At 34.1% G+C, this 20,948-nt stretch overlaps 2 protein-coding genes across 2 annotated transcripts; both read left to right on the top strand.

Annotated features, from left to right (window-relative positions):
* The first annotated feature begins 1,258 nt into the window (after positions 1–1,258).
* Positions 1,259–4,942, top strand: LOC140745776 (ommochrome-binding protein). Its single transcript, XM_073077672.1, has 3 exons — positions 1,259–1,415; positions 1,960–4,111; positions 4,775–4,942. The coding sequence occupies exon 2, from the start codon at positions 1,968–1,970 to the stop codon at positions 2,778–2,780; it is 813 nt and encodes a 270-aa protein (XP_072933773.1). The 5' UTR covers positions 1,259–1,415; positions 1,960–1,967; the 3' UTR covers positions 2,781–4,111; positions 4,775–4,942.
* Positions 4,943–5,483: 541 nt separating this feature from the next.
* Positions 5,484–19,356, top strand: LOC140745739 (uncharacterized). The gene is made up of 11 exons (XM_073077632.1): positions 5,484–5,637; positions 7,112–7,305; positions 8,731–8,931; positions 9,445–9,597; positions 10,017–10,227; positions 10,744–10,919; positions 11,266–11,518; positions 12,902–13,053; positions 16,972–17,140; positions 18,208–18,311; positions 19,104–19,356. The coding sequence occupies exons 1-11, from the start codon at positions 5,509–5,511 to the stop codon at positions 19,207–19,209; spliced, it is 1,848 nt and encodes a 615-aa protein (XP_072933733.1). The 5' UTR covers positions 5,484–5,508; the 3' UTR covers positions 19,210–19,356.
* The last annotated feature ends 1,592 nt before the right edge of the window (positions 19,357–20,948 follow it).

Here is a 20,948-nt window from a genome sequence, read left to right as displayed (position 1 = left end):
ATTCCCATGGCAAATAGTAATCGAAAAAGATTGATCGGAATCGAAATGGAAAGAGATGAACCTTCTTGGCTTCAATATGGTTCTATTCGAATTCCAATATAAATCGATTTAAAATCAATCTTTACTGGAAAAATCACTAATTGTCAATATTCAATATTGGACTATTAGCTGAAGCTGACAGCTGTATTGTCGATGACAAGGACATAACGAAATTGTTGCCAGATGTCTTGGCCGAACAAATAACGCTGTTTACTGGGAAAATATTGTATCCAATTTTATATCATTTTTTTGTGTAGCGTTCTTGTATAATGGGGCCGAGTCAGGAAGGTGTTTAGGGTCTATATATTCTTTGGAACACGCTGTAACCTCAATAACTTAATGATTGAACTTATGATATGTCATTTAATTGAGTACTGAATATATAAATTAAAAACACGTTGATGTTAATTAAGTGCACGCAGTGTGGAGTGTGCGTAAAGTTAGACATAGCAAGTGTTGTTTTCTGTGATTACCACATAATTCCTACTACGACTAGTCGACTACGATGACTTACTGCTGGATGAATGATTCTTCTTATTTAAACGAAATTAAAATAGAATATTCGTTTACTAGTTTGCACGTTTAAAAAAACGTCTCGTCCATCTACAAATATTTAACTAATAGCCGAATTCACTTTTAAAACCATGTTGGAACAAAATAAGTCTTACCTATATACATTTAAGATATAAAAATGTTTATGTTTTAGTTTGATAGTAGCTCGGGAGTTTTACTGGCTACTGTCCTCTATAGACTACTACTACTCTACTGTCCTCTATATACCTGTGATCAACCACATAAGATTATATTTGTTCTCATTAGTCAGAGCTACTCTTAGGACTAAGTTGGCAAGCAGCGGATACGTATGTCTCCATTACCATACTCTTCAAAGCGGATATTTGATGACATTTTTGCGCCAAACCCTTGTTATTTTTTCAACATAACACTAGACTAAATTACGCCTTATAACATTCAGATAACTGACTGTGAAAGCCCCGATCAGAATCAGTCCAGTCGCTTTGAAGATTAGCTGAAACAGACTAAAAAAATTGGAATAAAATTGATGTTTTCTTAAACACCGCACACTTTCATAACAATCTATTTAGTAAAACGCTGTTATTTTGACATAATAAACATTTTTTTTTATTAGTTTAGGTTCGAATATATTTTTTTTATTTAATGAGTGTCATACAAAACTATGGGGCCAACTATCATTATCATTAGGCCTAATTATAAGTAATCAAAAACAATCTACAAAGGAAACAATGACGATAAAGTGGAGTCAAGGCGTTTGACCTTTCGCCCTAGAAACTATGAAGCACGTTCAGTGGGAGCCTCTCAGCTGTGTGTTACTGACGTTTTATGTTCCCTGTGTTTAAGTAAGTCAGATTTTTAATATCGTCATAATTTACTATGTAAGGAATAAGTGATGATGTAAGTGTTTTTGTTCCATTATATCGATATTTTGACTTAGTTCCGAAGATCGTGGTAAAGGAAGCTTTAAGTTTCAAGTTTTTGTATTCATATCTATACCATATATAAGTAACCAGGTAACTTTCAATTAAAAATTGTAGATACTTCATTCGAACTATTTATTACGATTATTTATGTGGACTCTTAGATTTTTCTTTTACTTGATGTTAAATAGCTCAAAACTTTAAAAATGTGCTATTAGATTTTCTTAAGAGAAAGGAAAAAATTACAATAGCAAATTATTCTGTACATTTTATTATAATTTATTACCGGGAACTTAATTTACGTTTGAAAAATATTTACTTGTACCTATATTGCTGCTATATGTACAGCAAAAATTGATCTGTGGGTGGTGAAGCCGCAAATAAACGTAAAATTCTACCACCTATCACAAGTCACTCGATTATTTATTAAGAAAATATCCTTAATAGTACTATTTTTAATTTTCAGAATTACAGATGAAGCCTCTGATAATCTTCCCACTGTTATTTCTACTAACATCAGCGGACAAGAGATGTCGCGGTATATACTTCGATGACAAATACTACAGCGTGAACATAATAAAAGATGGCGTGAACAGACTACATAATTTACTCTACAATCGTAATGATAACAGAGTTTATTTCACCTTTGACCAAATCTCCGATAGGCCGACAAGATCGCTCGCTTACCTTAACTTAGATACGTATACAGCTACTGTCATAGATGGTATACGTAATGCTACATCAATAGCTATTGATCAGGCTACGAATAAGATATTCGTGGGAAGTTCCGACGGTCTTTTTAAGATAAACGACAAAATGATTCCCGAAAGACTACCAATCCAAGATAATATTATAAATATGCACTATAAGGATGTTTTATATTTCACCAATGCGAAAAGAGAAGCGTATATATTTGAAGATGGCTACGCAACATTAGTTCAAGAATTACAAGGATATGCGGTGGACAATTTAATACTAGATAATGACAATAATATCTTCTTTGTCGAGAACAAAAAGTTGTTCAGAGTAAAGCTAGGTACCAGAGCTGTAAACATTCACGAAAGACATATAGTAGATGCCATAGCAACCGATATCCATTCAAAAGCTTATGTGTGTTCTAACATGGGTGTTTTTGTTTATAATAAGTACAAGTATGTTCTTGATAAAGTAGCTGGTATAAATAAGTTAAAAGCGTTAACTTTTAATAATAATAATGAGCCTATTTATGCTGTATCGGATTTGATTGTGAAATTAAAGTACAATGAAGTGCCATGCTTTGAAGATTAAATTCTGTTTTGACGACAATTTTTTTTTTCAAAATTGAGATCTGCAATTTGTAAATGTGACGTTTAGATATTCGCCGAGTATAGACAAATAATAAGTACGCATTTGTAAATAAACTAGGTAGGTCCTTCGATAGTTTTCACAGCGCGGATCAAGAATATTATTTACATGTATAATTAACCTTTAGGCCTTTTTTGGACCTCTCTTGAAGCACCTCGTGTCATAGCGGAATACCTCGGGAGGAGGTTCATTTGCCGCCTGTATGTACTCGCGTTGCCGTTACATATTCGTCACTGTTCGCCGAGTTACTCGGCCGAAATCGGCATAAATCTAAATGCTTCATAAAGATACAAACACAAAACTGGTTTTCTTGTTATGTTTCTACATATTGTTATGTTTTTCGTAGCTACATAAAATTGTTATTCTGTTTACACATAGTACTTCTTTTTTATTTTATCTTATCAAAAATTACCACTCAATTAATATAGATAGAGTTAATATAATAAATTCGAAGATTTCTATTATCTTTTTTACGGCTTAGAAAATATTTTATCTATTTTAAATTATATCTTTATTATAAATTACATGGCACATATTAATTTTATCTTATCTTATATCGTAATAAATATTTTGTGTACTTATGACTTATCGTTGTGAGGTCATCACATAAATTTCGAACCTCTACTCCCATATATATAATTAATACATCAAATCAAATTCATTAATATAAATAAATACTCTCAACCCTATGTAGATAATTTAAATCATTTCAATTTTATACTTTACCAATTACTTACCACTTTTGTGTGTGGTAGTTCCCTTCAATTCAGGCGAATCCAGTGTGACAACTCCTGTGGTCAAATTACAGACCTGTATCTAATTATTATTAGATATCTAAATTAGAAACAGGTCTGTGGGTCAATCTATGATCATTATTTGAAGCCTTAAGGTGCCTTGAAGGTGGTAGAACCCTCTGTGGTTCGACTCCGGCAGCACCACCGCAACACCTATTTCTACCTAATAACAGCAGTGTTAAGCGCTGTTGTATTTTAGTTCGAAAGGTGTTGTAACAAAATCATTCAAAGCCGGGTGATTAAAATAAAAAAAAAATGAAATAGCTTCTCGAGGATGATCTGCTTGAATAGAGTCCATTATAGGTCCTGGCTGAAAATGAACTAAAATAAAAAATAATAATAAAGTAAATGGCTTCTGTCATTATTATGTCAATTATGGTCCTTATAATATAATTGTTTCTATTAAAACAGTAGGTATAGTTGTAAAATAAAAGTCTGACCATGGAAGTTAAGTGGAGATTTGTGTCGATTTTCTGGAAGGTAATTTTCTAAATAATTAATTCATTGTCCTTATTCATTTCGTATGCTAAGAGGCAAGAGTAAGGCAGATACACTTGTAATAGCTAGAGGATCTAACTTAGTCTTTAAAATAGTAACGAACAAATGCCCAAATTATTAATCTATCTAAAGTTTTCTCTACCAAAGATTCATATTTGACAATTTCTTCACACAAAACCTTATCAAATTTGGATCTTTGGCAGACAAAAATAGGATAGATTGATTTTCAGTGACGAGCGTATGACGACTATGTCAAGTGTCGATCTTTGGTTACTCAAACAATGGGTAGATTGACTATTAATAATTATGTTATTCAGAGTAATTATTATTTTATACTCTGAGGGCGTAAGACTGTCTCCGAAACGGATGAAATATAATCTGTTAGAAATCTATTCAAAATATTTTATTATTAGTATTATTTTAATAAGCTATTTTGTATTTTCATGATGTGTTGTATGTTGTTTTATAATACTTACTAAGTTTTTATTTATATAGTTACTGGCAGGTACGATTGTATGAGTTAGCATAAAAAAGGAAAGGAACGGTCTTCGTGTTCGAGTTGTATTTTGCGCGGGAAGAAAAAAAAATGGACGAAGAAATAGTTTTATTCTTTTAAATCCAAGATTTTTTTACATCCTTTCCCAGTTATCACTGATCTTGAAGAGGTTGCAGCACCGCAACAGACGGTACCAGCTGTACGTGTGTGTGTGTTTCCTTACGTTCTGTGCCACCAGCCTCTATTTGCTGCTACTTTTGGACTACACCGTGGTGCCGGAGCGCGCTGTATCATTCAGGCAAGATTATTCTGAAAGTTTTAAGATTTAAAGATTCTTATTGAACAAAAGCACGTTATAAACAATTTTTGAAGTGATAGTTTTGAAGGTGGTAGAACTGTTGTGATTCGATTCGGGGGTTACTGCCGTACTAATTTGCGCTTAATAATAGCAGTGTTAAGCGCTGCTGTGTTCTGGTTTGAAGGGTGTGGTAAGGGAGACATACATTTCCGAAGCTTTCTAACTTAGTCCTCACTATTTCATCATTATAATCAATACATTATTGTCTCACTGCCGGGCACGGGTCTCTCTCTTAGAATGAGTCGGATAAGGCCACAGTCCATCGTACACTATAGTGCTTATTGACTCCCCTTTTCTTTGAGAATTTTTTTGAAGATCTCTTACTCGTAGGTATTCACTTTTCCTTTACCTCACGATGTTTTCTGTCACCGTTAAAGCAAGTGATAATTTTTAATACGCACACTTTCCTGGGATTCGAACCTCGGACTAGTCGATTGGGAGACAAATAAGCTATCACTGCTTAGCACTTTTAGGTAGTTAGGTACAATTCTCAACAGAATCATACAAAAGAAGCTGCAAGACAGCATGGAGACCAACCAGCTTGGGACAGGCTGCGAGTTCCCGACCCTGGATCCTTTCTCCGCAGAGGCGACGAGGTTCAACCAGGACATGCCGAAGGTTGTGTGTGAGGGAGTGGACTGGGTTAATTGCTATGTAAGTCTTTAAGTTGTCAAGTTTTTATAAGCGCTTTTTACTTAGCTTGTTAGTTCGTTTGTAAGACTTTGATAAGTAAAATAGAAAGATACTTACCGTCTTGAAATTGGATGAAATTACAAAACGCTGAATTAAGAGTTATTTTTTGAAATCTTGATAAATTAAAAACATTTTTAGAGAAAATGTGAGTATAAGTAACAAATACAACGTAATTTACGAAATAAATAAATAAGTATTTCAAACAATTTGGGGTCATTTCAGCACGGAGACGTGGCAACACTTTATTTACGCAACAAATTTAATTCTCAAAACTGGTTACATTTTCTTGTTAGGAGTATCTATATTGCAACGAAATTTAAAATTGAACTGAAATTTTGCGTATCTACACGTTTCGCTTGGATAAAAATGCATGATTTAATTATTGACGGCGTTGTAATAAAATATGGCGGACAAATTACTTTTCATGCACTGCCATAATGATGGTTTATTTTTTAATAATACCAAAAAGTTTAGATATAGGTCTGTGCCAAAAAGGTTGTTTTTAAAAACACTTTTTTTCTCACAAATGTACTATTAAAATGTTTGTTGTGTACAAAATTAAAGCGTTGAAGAAATAACCGCTTAAATATAATTATCATCGAATATTACCTAAACCCGATATAAAAAAATGTTTGTGTGTTCTAAGTAATTAAGATATCTATTGATATTTTTTACGGAATATATGCGTCTCCATATCTAAGATAGACATCGAAGTATTTAACAATATTTCACCATAAAATAATCTTATAAATAAGTTTATGTTGTATACATTTTATACTAAATGGAAGAAATTAAAAATTACAATGGTTTCAGGATGCTGATGGGACTATCAATTTTAATTTTCAATTTTAATTTCAATTTCTTTATTTACATAAGAATAAGGTACATAAAATGATCTTAATTTATAAATTACATCGTCTCTTATTCTACCTTTATAGGGTGTGCAAATTAACATTATATTCTTACAAAAATAATGTCATTTTTACAATGAATTTATTAAAATTTATTATTGTTCAAATAGCTTAAAAATATATATTAAATTTGTATGTCAATTTTACTTATTTCTAAATATTCATTTGTGGTATAAAAACATCTGTTTACTAGCCCTTTTGTAATTTTGTCTTATTATTTGTCTTTTGACTTATATGTATTATAAGTCAAAAGTTACTGTACTGTAGTGCGTCAGGGATGTGATGTAAACTGTTTTTACACCATAATGAGAAAAAGATGCATATCCCTGATGTACCGTGTCCGGGATAACTCCAACAGCATCCTGGAGATGATAAGCAATAGAGTAGACTGTAGATTTATTTCTCATTGCAGTTTTCTACATATAAAATTGTAATGTAACTTAAAATATTAATTGTTATTAAAAATAAAAAGACTTTGTTACTTGAAATAAACAATTAATTAAATTAAATTATACTAATTACAGAAATCGGAATGCCAAGTGACTAAAGAAATTATCGAGAAATATCGTAATATTGTTTGCATTTATAAGGACATTGTTTATGTGAATGATCAAAAACACACTATTGGCGCTCCAATTAAAGTTATTGGAGAACAAAAATATTATTTGAATAGAAGTGATTCTGTTAAAGTATCTTGCTCTGGATTTGATAAAAATGGGTAAGATTTTTTATTTTTTTTGGTTTATATGAAATAGAAAACAATGCCATCTATCGTGTATTGTTGTAAATAAATGCTTCTCTTAGAGTTTTGTGATGTAGCGTACAATGTAGTTCACTAAGTTTCCGATAGATGGCAATGTAAGATATACAACGTATAACGCTGTCTGCGCAATAAGAAATTATATAGAATCATACAAGTCTGATAGAATTATAATAACCTATTTATATTTAATTGTAGAAAATATAATTACCTAGCTATAATAATAACTTAATTATAATCTATTTGTAGAAATTAGGTAGGTAGGTAAATGTCTAACGTTACATTTAGAATTTTGGAATTAACTTATAGATTTTATGAATACCTATTGCATTCGTTGATTAAATAATAATATATGGAATTGTAACCTTATACGTAATGATTAATAATAAATACTTCAAAGATACAATATTATCTTCTTCGAGATAAATCCCAGAGGTTATAGACCTTTAAAAAAAAAAAACCATTAGGCACATACTTATGTTTTAAGAGTCTACTTGATAAAATGTAGGAAATCATTATTTATTTTCAGTGATTGCTAAGTAGGTATTTATTGTAGAAAATTTATTAATCTGTGGTAAGGCTTTAGGTATAAATAAAAAAAAGCACCCAGACCCACATGACGAAAAAAAATCTAATTTGAAAATTGCTTATTCGAGAATCAAACCCGAAACTCTTTAAGACAACAATGACAATACTAGTCAGCTAGTAATCCCATAAGAAAATAAATTAGAACCGTTAAAATGTATATCAACAAAGTAATTTCTCCCGATTGCAAGGAAAAGTCAATTCGGGAAGACATTTGCTGCCGAAAAGATACGAATAGTTCCCGCAGGATGCCATTAGCCGAGTGATAAATGTTATAGTCACGGTATAATTAGGTGATCAGGACTTCGACCTAATTCCTGTGAGAATTGCAATGTTCTATACCTACTATCGATTGAAGTTTGAAGATTACTAATGAGAAATTTTGATTTTGCTTTGGTCTGTGTGCAATTGTGCATGGGTTCGTGATATTCGTAAAACACGTTCACGTTAGTTAAGAAATATGTTTATTTATTTATTAATGTATACAAAATATCTAAAAACACAAAACTTACAAAAAATATTTAGCGCAAAGATATTTTTTATTACTAATGTGTGAAAAATTCGAAATAAAACATGTCTTTAAGCAATTTTTAGGTTAGGTTAGGTTAGATTTCGTTGTTGAATAATTAGGGAATCTTGTTGACTAGTAATTTTGCAGCTTTTTATTAAAAAGGCATAACATTATTAAAGTTAACATTATTGTAATGACAAGTGTAGTACATGACGAAATAAATGTTCCTTTCATTCTTTCTACACTTTCTATCTTTTCTACATCTTTCTATCTTTTATTCATTTCAGCCTAGGTCTCGTATCCTCAAGATGGTTTGGATACAAGTCTGGCTTCCGACCGGTCACTACAGTCGTTCCTCCGGGCAGAGAAGGCTCTTTGAACGTTTTGATCCTGGGTTTTGACTCCACCTCTCGTAACGGCTTCATACGCAGGATGCCCAAGAGTTATCAAGTTCTGACTGAGGAGTTACAGGCTACCGTGTTGAAAGGGTGCGTTAATAGTAGATTTATTCATGTATCGATCGCAATTCTTTCAATGATGTGCCTATTTCAATATTATAGCAGTATATTAACCAATTTAGCAAGACTTCCCATGGTTTTTAACGGCCTGCAACACCGATTTCTATCTTATTACTAGCGCTCTTATGTTCATAAGCTTCATGCATAATTATATTGTATTAGTTCAAAAGATTGCAGTAATCTTTAAACTTCATCGTAACGTAGTCTCATCCAAGGCACTAAAGTTATAATGTACTTTGAAGACGTATGCGTAGATTATTATCATTTATTTATTTATGAGTTATGACGTAATGGTGAACAAGTTGAGAGGACTTTTACGTAGTTTAGAATTCTCTGTAATGATTCCAGTCAATTTAGAATAGATCGTAGTTATTTACATTATATTTTCCAATTCAAGAATAGGTCAGTAATACGCTAGGTTTATGATGAAGCAAAACAACGGCAAAATACTAAAAGATATAGCAGTTCATTTTTATTTCGTAGATTCCATATTCTTGGAGACGGCACCCCAACAACGCTGTATCCTCTTCTCTCAGGTAGATCGGAACTCGAACATCCTGATGCCAGGAAGAAGTTCGCTAAGGGGAAGTTTCTGGATCCAAAACTGTTTATATTCCACACGGCGAAGGAAGATGGGTAAATTTTTATCTCCATTTTATGTGTTACATTTTTGTGAATAACTCCTGGTAAAATTTAGTTTGGAGGGTGTGGAAAGGGAAACATAGGTACACTACAATTTCTATGTAATAATCAATTGGTGCAACAAATCTGTGACAGATCTTAAGGTAGACTTAATCTGTTTTTAGTAAAGACAAGATAAAGTGTTTAAGTTTCTCTTTTTATTTTAAGTAAAGCGAATCTTCTTTTTGCCAACTATTGTTCTTATCATTCGAGATAAAAAGGGACAAAACATCCAATATTTAACATATTGCTACAAAACCTTTTTTTAAATATTTTTTTTATATCTTTTGGGTGTTTGATTTGAATTTTTTTTTTTGCTTTGTCAGACAACAATTAGTTGACGAAGATTTATATTATTACCATTTCTATTCCAGCTACCACACAGCCTACTTCGAGGATATGCCCTGGATTGGTTCCTTTCAGTTGCGCTACAACGGCTTCAGCAGTTGTCCCGCAGACCACTACCTTCGGGCCTTCTTTCTAGAGGAGACTTCGTACGGTGCTAAGTGGTGGAGTGGTTCACAGTCTAGATATTGTGTTGGTGCCGTGCCACGGTATATGATGATGCTGAATCTTACGAGACAGGTGAAGTGAAAAATATACATGGCTCTTAATATTCATAGCTATGTCAGGATAGACCATCATGGGCTACAACATGGGTACAAAGGGCATAAGGGGTTCTGGGAATGCGAATCTGTTTGTTTGGCTGAGTTTCGATGCCAGGAATCGTATGTAATTGTGAATTTTACTTAGTAGTACTTTTGTCGTATTTCACGAGGATTTATTGCCATGCCATTTTTAGGTGGTTGATTATGGTTACACCTAAGGTGGTACTTACTTTTTGGTAATATCCCAAATTCAGTCCTCAAGATCAGCAATGTATTTGTAAGCGACTTTTCAGAATGCCTGTTCAATCCAAAGTTCTTATAGGTGGTTCAACAATATGTTATAAATATTCTATTCTATAACGGTTCTAAACTGCCGAAATATACTACCACAAACAGTTTGCTTTACCTTACCTTATTAATACATAACGTACAGGCAACATCTGTTGATTTCTGAGACATTTTAAAACAAATTCTCTTTTTTAAATATTTGCAGTTCATGGATATCGAAGGAAAAAAGTTTGCCTTCAACTTCATATCGGACATATCACATAACGACTTCAACATGATCAGTACCGCTGATGAGGATTTTGCGAAATACCTGAAGGAACTGAAAGATTCAGGGAAACTGAAGGATACTCTGCTAATAGTCATGGGAGATCATGGGTCCAGGTGCGAAGTTAAACTCAATATAATACATGAATCAAAAGTAATTCATCTGAAACCTTTGAACGTTGTATCACAGGTTAAAAAGATATTTTGCTTGTGATGATAGCAAAAGCAATTACAGAATTATTATAACAATAAACAAACCCGACTTCATAAAAATCAAGCCTCATTCACAATTTAGACGAATTTAAGCTGTTCCAACGATACCTTAAAATCCGTCAGACCGTTTAGGCCACAGGGATTATAGTGATAATAGTAACTAAAAAGTAAAATTTTAAAATAACGACATTGATGACCACACAAATTATCATGGTAGTAAAATAAATACAGAAATGTTTTTAAATTTTAGATTTTCACCAATCCGCGAGACGTACCAAGGTAAGATCGAAGAGCGTCTCCCACTAATGGCGATAGTTTTACCAGAGACGTTAACAGAAAGACGTCCTGAGGCTCTGTCAGTTTTGAGAGCAAATGTCGATGTTTTGACCACTCCCTTTGATGTCCATACCACGATTCTGGATGCTATGGGATTGAAGAAATTAGCGAATGATTTCACAGTTGCAGGGTCGGATTTACCAAGAGGAATGAGTTTGTTGCATCATGTAAGTAAAGTTCTTTGCTAATTGAGGGTTGAAGGTGGGTTTTCAGGTAAATGATGTGCTTGTTTTGAAAATAAGATTACATACTCGTAGATTATAAGGATGTATACGGACATAGTTCTCCATTTATTCGATTATCCCAAATTTAATATTTTTAACTTCTTTTCACTGATTTTTTTCATTAAGAACTTCCGAAGCAGTGAGGTTCAAAAATAAATTAAAATTTTTACATATTATTATTTTATTAGCCTATAAGCGGCAGTAGCCACATACCATCAGGTGGACTGCATTCTCATTTACTACTTCTATATTATAAAAACTATATGTTATTCAGACAGTAGTCGTAACGCAATACAGCTCGTTTGTAGGCATAAAATGCCGATGATAAAAAGCAGCTGGTCTGCTAGTGCAGTTGCCGGATCGGTTCCTGCAACTTTCCCTTTGACAATTAGTGCGAATGGTCTTTATTAAGCGATATTCGAGCGCTGGCCTGAGGGCAATCCTTTTATCGTGTTCCATCAGATGCATCATCAAGCTCTCATTAGGGATGTGACCAGTAAAAAATCGATTAATTGATAATCGAATTATATTTTTGTATAATAAATCGATTAGTAAAAAATACGATTATCAATGACATATAGATTATACATTGACTTTTGGAACAGAATTCCAAATCGAATGGCGTAAAAAAGTTGTCACGATTTTTTTAAATCGATTATTAAAAATCGATTTGTACAAAAAATAGATTATTATATAAATCCATAATTTTTCACATCCCTACCTCTCATTACGTCTGGTTCCGATCTCCTAAAGAAAGAGATGAGTTAATGATATAGACCACAGCGCTAACAATGTACGGATGGTAATTGGCGCAATTTGCACACGTTTGAGAACTTCATTTAGATCTCTCATGCTTGTCGATATTTTCCCTATTCCCTAATTTAAATGTGTACATTGATAGGCGGTAGAAGCATCATTATATAGGGAGGGACCAACCTTACCTATTTATACCGTGAATCAGTTCTTGCGGTTCGGTGGAAGGTTCTTTACATATGAGACTAACATTTTGGTCTTCAGGAATGGTAACACATCTGTGTTACCATGGTAGCACATCTGTGTTACCATTCCTTCGGACTTTCGGTACTTTCGGACGGCGTGCACTTGCTTTAACTGTGAAACCATTGTGAGGAAACTTACATACCTTTCTTCAATCATCAATAGATCTTCAAAAAAGTTATCATAGGTATGTGAAGTCTACCAACACGCCCTTGGCCAGCGCAGTGGACTATGGCCTTATCCTTCTCATACTGAGAGGAGACCTGTGTCCAGTGGGACAGTAATGGATTGATAACGTCTAATATGAAATGAGGATATCTTTGTCTCCAGATCCCAAATTCTCGCTCGTGTGGGCAGGCCTCAATACTCAACCACTGGTGTGTTTGTACCAAGTGGAATAATGTGTCTGTTACCGATCCCCTATACAAGAGATCGGCCAAGTATTTAGCAGATGCAATCAATAGTATCATTCAAGAAGTAAGGTAAGTTAAATGTGGTTATCTGAAGGCATCACTTTCGTATCTATATTTATATCAACGTCTTAAAGTGTTGATGTGTTCTGGTTTGAAGGGTGTGGTAAGGGAGACATACTTCTAAGGTATTCCAGCTTAATCCTCAGGGGTAGCGGCGCATCTGTGGCTGACCTCAGGTAGGAACCTAATCTTATTTGTGGTTGATTATAGATGTCCATGGACGGCAGTAGCCACTTACCATCAGACGGACTGCATTCTCGTCTACTACTCCTGTATTATAAATAGAAAAAACTGCCTATAAATTATTTTCAATATATAGAAGCCTATTTATGTATATGTTTATTTCTATGGCTAGATAAATTAGCGGACTTATTCCGAACAAGTGTTCTTGTTGAAGCTGACTAATGAGCTAAAGAATTGAAGTTTTCAAATAATGCAGAGTTTCCCAAAGTTTGTTTGTTAAGGCAATGTTTGGGAACTTGTGAAGCACTGTTGACGCGTTTAGTCAGCGCTTTTTATAATTGGATTAGGTTGAAAGTTAATTCGAAGCGATCTGGATTTACTGGGTCTTGTTTGGGCTTTGATTGATGATTTAATAAAAATAATTTAATAAAATTTTTAAGACGTTCACATTGTTATGGTTTGCCTTGTATTAAAATGTATTCATGCCTAATTTTTATAAGCTTTGGTTAAGTAGCTGCAAGTAATTTTGATTATGAAAATAATTCAATATCCAATGGGTAACTCTAGTGTCTAAATGATAGTGTTAGTGTAGTGTCTCACTTTAATGGGTTCCCAGGGGCCTTTCAAAAGAAGCCTCTCTCTTTATGAAATACTAGCTGAACCGGTAAACTTTGTACCGCCTCAAAATCTATTTATCAAATATATTTCATATAAAATATAGCCTATGTTACTCGTGGATAATGTAGTCGAATGGTGAAAGAATTTTTAAAATCGGTCGAGAAGTTTTTGAGCCTATTCATTACAATCAAACAAACAAACAAACAAACAAAGTTTTCCTCTTTATAATATTAGTAGGTATAGAAGTATAGAAATCGCACAACATTTTTTTAAATGATAAAATCATTTTTTTTTATTGTTTTTATGTCCCGAAATAAATCTAATATACCTTTAATTATCAAATAAGAACTGTAGGTAGGTACTGTAATAAATAATAAAGGTAAAAGACGCACTCAAAAAAACTTTATCTTACATTTCATTTTTGGCCCTATCTAGAAATAGCTAGAATTTACCCAATATCCAGATGACAGCAACTACACCTTAAGTACTGTAATAAAGACTATAGGTAATAGACAATAGCCCGTAGATGCAACACGACACAATCCTCGAATAGCTCGCTGCCAACAATCCGTTGAATCGATCCGGCGCGCCTTGGCACTCGGCCATACACTGTTGTATCTTGCTATTATCACCTGGAGAACTGGATACAGCGATAGAATTAGAACATAGATAACTTGTTTTACTCGTATCAATGTTCTATTAGTAGAAGATCCGAAGCTAAATCGAACTGGACCGAGCTGATAATAGAATGAAACTCATTTTATAACGAAATTAGTACATTGGGTAATACATTAAAAATGGGTTTGCTAAAAAAATCCTGGACAGGATAATTATAATTATTTTTTGAAAAATTAATTTTCATTTTGCAGACAACCCTATATCAACGTGTTCACAATAAAACAGCGCTTCTACTGATATAAAATTTTATCTATTATCATCATGAGTGAAAGTAGTTGACAGCAAAATACTTGTTTATACCTGACCACCCAGTAGTTCGTCCACGTAAATAATAGGCAACCCAAAGCCTGCACATTCTGTATGTTTTTAACATTCACTCAGAATAGAATTTTCTTATTATCTTGATGTTGCAAAATTTAATTTTCAATTAAATTTTAATTTTTCAAAAAATAATTAAAATTATCCTGTCCAGGATTTTTTTAGCAAACCCATTTTTAATGTATTACCCAATGTACTAATTTCATTATAAAATGAGTTTCATTCTATTATCAGCTCGGTCCAGTTCGATTTAGCTTCGGATCTTAGACCATATTAAATATAACCCTTTTATAAACCAACGGGTATGGTGTTGAATATTTTGATAACAATTGACAAAGTAAAAAGTGAAAATGTATATAAATGTCATTTATAGGGTTATTTTAACCTATTTATATTGTAGTGAAAGGAAATGTAACAAATAGGTAATATGCAAGGCGTTAAATATTTTTTTCGTAAAATTTGTAAAAATGATTACTAAATGTCATGTATAAAGTTATTTAAATCTTCTTAATCAATTAAAATGAACTTAAGCAATAGGTAATAGACAATATTCCGTAGTCGCAACACGACACAATCCTCGAATAGCTCGCTGCCAACAATCCGTTGAATCGATCCGGCGAGCCTTGGCGCTCGGCCATACACTGTTGTATCTTGCTATTATCACCTGGATTACTGGATACAGCGATAGAATTAGAACATAGATAACTTGTTGTATCAATGTTTTAATAAATGTAACCTTTATATAAATCGATACGTATGGCGTTGGATATTTTTTTGTAACAAATGACAAAAATGTGTACTAAATGTCATTTCTAAAGTTATTTAAATCTACCAATTTAATTAAATTGAACTTAGCAATATGTAATAGATAATAGCCCATAGTCGCAACACGACACAATCCTCGAATAGCTCGCTGCCAACAATCCGTTGAATCGATCCGGCGCGCCTTGGCACTCGGCCATACACTGTTGTATCTTGCTATTATCACCTGGAGTACTGGATACAGCGATAGAATTAGAACATAAATGACCTGTTGTACTGTTAAGTATATTTTTGAAGTGAAAACTTCTTTAGTGGCGTTGTGCACTTTTTGTGATGTGTAAAGAATGTTAAATTCGTGTCAGGACACGTGGCCTGATCGAAAATTCGTAAGACCGTAAAGCAAACTGCAAAAGTTAAGCACTCCCGAAGTGCAACCCGGGGTGGATGGTGTACATGGGTAACATTTATGGCCTGATTCCTATCTCAGATATAAATATCGAACGACGATCGACGAAAATATCTATAAATGGGAGTAGACACTAAGCATACGTCACCATACCCATTTTTGCCTTATAACAATAGTGTTAAACACTGCTGCGTTTTGGTTAGACAACAATTATACCAGACAATGTACCTTAGTTGAGAGGTGTAGCAACACATCTGTGGCCTACTTTAGGTATAATTGAGCCCTATTTGTCATTGATTACACAATTACACCCGTCTAAAACTAGCTGTATTTGTTATTACTATCGGGTTGGCTTTATTTTGATTTGCTGTAAAAAAAAAAACAAAACATTTTAAACATCTCATTTTATAGCTCCCGTATAATTTTAGACTAAAACTATCTAAAGTCATTTTACTAGTTGACGGGTACTAACGATATGCGGTTTTTTAATTTCTTTATTGCCGATATTTCGACCCACTTGCATAGATCGTGGTCGCGGCGTGGTCACGTGGTCACGCAACTGCTACCAGTTACATAGTAAAATAAAGCACCCACGTTTTTACCAATATTCATAAAATTTCATTGGGCATTGTAAAAGTTGGTTCGGAAGACCAAATGTATATAAGAACACGTGATTGCCATCGTCACCTCTTTTACCACGGTATACTCCGCGTTAAACTTCAAGTCCGCTCTGAAGTTGTTGCGCGCAGGTGTAGTTCGAGAGCCAATGCGGTCGAACACAACTACAAGCATATACTCCGTAGCAACAAAGGGCACACTAGCTGCGCTGCGCTGTCCTCGACCTGTTAATATCTACAATTTGCTGTTGCGACGCGACTCGTTTCCATATTCAGAGCGGACTAGGAGTTTGGCGCGGGCTCTACCACGGTAACTACTCTGGTTACCCCGATCACTTCTTACAGCCATCTCTGTGTGCGAAGAACTCTCACATCAATAGACTGGGTGCTACGTCAGGGTACCAATGAGGATGTGTTGAGATTTAGACGAGGTATGGAGGAGGAGGGACTGTTCGCAGACTTTGTCACCACTTCGCATCTGGTGAAACCTGACAGTGAATACTATCAGGCTAAGGTAAAGCATTACAGCAGTGGTAGCCTAGTGGTTAAGAAACTAGGCTCAACAGATCGAGGGGTCCAAGGTTCAAATCCCAGGCACGTACTTCTGATTTTTCAAAGTTATGTCCGTATTAGAAATTAATTATCACTTGCTTAAACGTGAAGGAAAAAATCATGGGAAACCGGAAAACCTACGAAATCTCAAAAAAAGTTTTCAAAGGTTTGTGAAGTCTACCAATATGCACTTGGCCATCGCGGTGGACTATGGCCTAATTCTTCTCATTCTGAGAGGAGAGGAGGCCCAGCAGTGGAACAGTAATGGGTTGATGATGATAATGATGGACATTATGCTCGTCTGCTACTTCAATATTATAATTAATGTTATATATCGATGGGTCCTGTGTATATGGGCCAAACTAACAATTTGGCCCCGGGAACTCCCCGTCCCGCGCGTTTTTTCTATGGTTTGGACCAATCAGCTAATTTGACACTTACACGTTGAACGGAGCAACTGCCGCACTGTGACGAATACAAAATGTAATTGTTGTTTTTGGGTTACAATTTAGTTTAATAAGCAAAATATGGCATCCAATTATCGCGCTAAGTTGTGTAGAAGTCGGAATTTAGTGAATTTGGCATTGAGAAATGAAAATAACAGTGCACAGAAAAACGATTTAGGTTATGAAAACGACGATGTTATAGAAAAAAGCGATGATAACCTTTGTAATTACTTCAAATTTTATGGGTAAGAAATAATAAAAAAAATATATACTCGATGCTAATTAGAGTAATACGCGTATAAAGGTCAATATGACTCATTGGCCCTTTTAGGGTGTTTTTAAAGAAAAATAATTATAACAAAAACGAACGTACAAGGGCCAATGTGACGTAAAAAAAAAACTATATAAATACTATAGTATAAATGAGGAGGATAGTTCTCTTAGCAAACAAGCAAAGATTCTTAAATTTCAGTTTTATCAATTTGAAGTTATACTTAATTTAAAGTTTGGAAGCCTCTCCTGTAAAGTTGTAATTTTGCATTTTGGCCCATATACATAGGACCCATCGATATTGTAATTATAGATTGTCATGACGCCCGGTCGAGCTGTGTTTGAGGGTACAATGAAGTTTTATCCAAGAGAGAATCGACTTGCATTATCAGCGGAGGATATTTTGAGAATATCTGCGTAAGTATAATATTATTATTGTATATTTCTGTATAACATATAATATGTATATTTTTGTTTTATGGCCATTTTATGTTAAGCGCTGCTGTGCTCTGGTTTGAAGGGTATGGTAAAGAACGGTATGAAGCGTTTCAACTTAGTTTTGAGGGGTTGCAATGAATGTGGCAGACTTATTGCAAGGCTATATTTAATGTATCCGTTGTCTACCTCAGGTAGGATTTCAATCTCATTTTAAATTGATACAGATATCCGTGATAGTGAAGACTTACCGTCATTTGCATCTATTATATTATAGAAAAGTAGGAAATAATATAATCATCATAGTATTTATTTCTTATACATATATAATAAAAAGAAATAAGAAAACCATAAGTGGCTACTCGTATCTATAAGGGTACAAAAATTTTTTAACAGAAAAATACAACCGACTTCTATGTCACTACAAAGTAAAAAATAATTGAAATAAATGTTGGATTAGTACATTTTTCTGAAGTCGGCGCTCTATATATTTCGTTGCGTAACGATGTAAACAGCATGTCTAATATGAGCGCCGACTTCAGAAATATGAACTAAACCAACATTTATTTCAATTATTTTTTACTTACTACTTGTACATACATAGAAAAAAAAAGATACCGGCCGAATTGATAACCACCTCCTTTTTGAAGTCGGTTAAAAAGATAGAGCCCTGTGACAGACAGACAGACAGACAGCGGAGGCTTAGTAATAGGGTTCCATCGTTACCATTTGGGTACGGAACCGAAAAAAATAACATTTTAATCTTTATTTCAGTTACGGAGATGAACCAATGTGTGTGAGCGACACGCACCCACACTTAAACAAGTTCTGCTATTGTTTTAACAAAGGGTTGAATAGTACTACGATAGTAGTACGATAAGAATATTACGCTAAATAATTACTACAAAAGCTTATAAGAGAGAAAGTGTGTATTTGATGTTATTATTAATTAAATTAATTATTAGAGATTGTAATTAGCGAGATACTGTGTATTTTACGTCAGTGTTAATTTAGTTAATTATTCGATTACTAGATTATTATTAAATAGAACTAAAAAGATAAATATATAAATGTTTAAAAATATCGATTTTTAATCAAACCTAAAGAATCTCTGTCGGTGTCACGGAAACACAAATACATAATATATAGTCCGCGTAAAACTGCTGATCCGCTCTGAATAAAGAAATGAATCGCGTCGCCATAGCAAATTGTATGAATACACCTGCTCGCAACATCTTTAGAGCGGACTAGCATTTTGGCGCAGACTATACACAAAGATCCAGAACAGAAAACTGAATTCACTATTTCGATGTCTATGATCAGTACCCTTACCATGAGTTTTTACGTTTTGACATATATGAGTGTTTTGGTATTTGTTTATGTATTCGCCCATACCCTTTCCAATCAGCGCCCCTAGCGGATTGTATTAGAACTATAGTGTCAGTATTAAATGTCTAAATTGACAAAATGGCACTTTATGTTTTGTCTCTCTTTTTTGCGAACATGTGAGGCAGATAAAAAGACTTGAGCACTTACTTATTGTTACGTTTACTCAGTCTACTGAAGTAATCGTAACAGAATAATGGATTGAGTAAACGTAACGTAAAATTGTGGGATTTTTTGAAAACGCATGGTAAGGGTACTGCTCGTAACAACTTCAGAGCGGACTAGCAGTTTGGCGCGGACTATATATAAACACCCAGTACAGAAAACTGAATTCACTATTTCGATGTCTATGGACGGTGATGGATTTCAAAATCCATATATTACGTTGCGCCCCTTAGAACTAGAGTTGTTTGTAATTTTGGTGTGAGAGGCGTTGTAGGAGGTTTGAAGGAGGAGATTTGAAGGTGGTAGAACCCGTTGTGGTTCGACTCTGGCGGCACCACCGTCACACCTATTTCTGCCTTATAACAGCAGTGTTAGGCGCTGCTGTGTTCCGGTTTGAAAGGTGAGGTAAGGGAGACATACTTATCCGAGGCTTAGCTTAGTCCTCAGGGGTAGCGGCGTATCTGTGACCAACCTCATTTAGAAATATCTAATCCTATCAGGGGTTGATCACAGATGTCCATGGGCGGCAGTAGCCACTTACCATCAGGTGGACTGCATGCTCGTCTGCTACTTCTGAATTTTAAAAACGGTACTTACATGTGGCGTTCTAACTTAGTCCTTAGGCGGTACTTGTTTATAGTTACATCTGGTATGACTATAGATATAGGATGTCAGCGAAGAATTTCTATATCTATGGGTATGACTTATTTTACTTGGAGGTAGGATAAGGAGGCGTCAGTGACAAAAACCATTAATAAGGTGGACTGCATGTTTATTAGTTATTTCTATGATAGAAAACTATTCAAGCTTTAAAACAATATTTGTGATTTTTTGAGAAATATTTTATTACGAAAAATTACAAAAATCTTAATACTAAGGGCGTGGACACTCATTTTAGAAGTGGTAGTACTATTTGAGGGTAATATAGGGGTGCTACGTTGTTCTTATACATTTTTGATACTTCTTACCTATTTCAATATTTCATTATAGTCTACAGATGTCCATGGGAAGCAGTAATCAGTTATTATCAGGGCTATTTGATTCTTATTATAAATAAAATAATAAATA

The sequence above is a fragment of the Epargyreus clarus genome, unplaced genomic scaffold, assembly GCF_041222505.1.
Source record: "Epargyreus clarus isolate Ecla_fem2 unplaced genomic scaffold, WU_Ecla_fem_2.2 ptg000011l, whole genome shotgun sequence".
Classification (NCBI taxonomy): domain Eukaryota; kingdom Metazoa; phylum Arthropoda; class Insecta; order Lepidoptera; family Hesperiidae; genus Epargyreus; species Epargyreus clarus.
This window is presented reverse-complemented; position numbering and strand designations above follow the sequence as displayed.

What these genes read in the sequence shown, in the direction of transcription:
- LOC140745739 (XM_073077632.1), top strand. Translation starts at nt 5,509, where the DNA reads ATGGAGACCAACCAGCTTGGGACAGGCTGCGAGTTCCCGACCCTGGAT. An exon ending in TCTGGATTTGATAAAAATGG is followed by an intron (nt 7,306 to 8,730) that starts GTAAGATTTTTT and finishes TATTCATTTCAG; the next exon opens with CCTAGGTCTCGTATCCTCAA. An exon ending in CAGGCTACCGTGTTGAAAGG is followed by an intron (nt 8,932 to 9,444) that starts GTGCGTTAATAG and finishes TTTATTTCGTAG; the next exon opens with ATTCCATATTCTTGGAGACG.
- LOC140745776 (XM_073077672.1), top strand. Translation starts at nt 1,968, where the DNA reads ATGAAGCCTCTGATAATCTTCCCACTGTTATTTCTACTAACATCAGCG.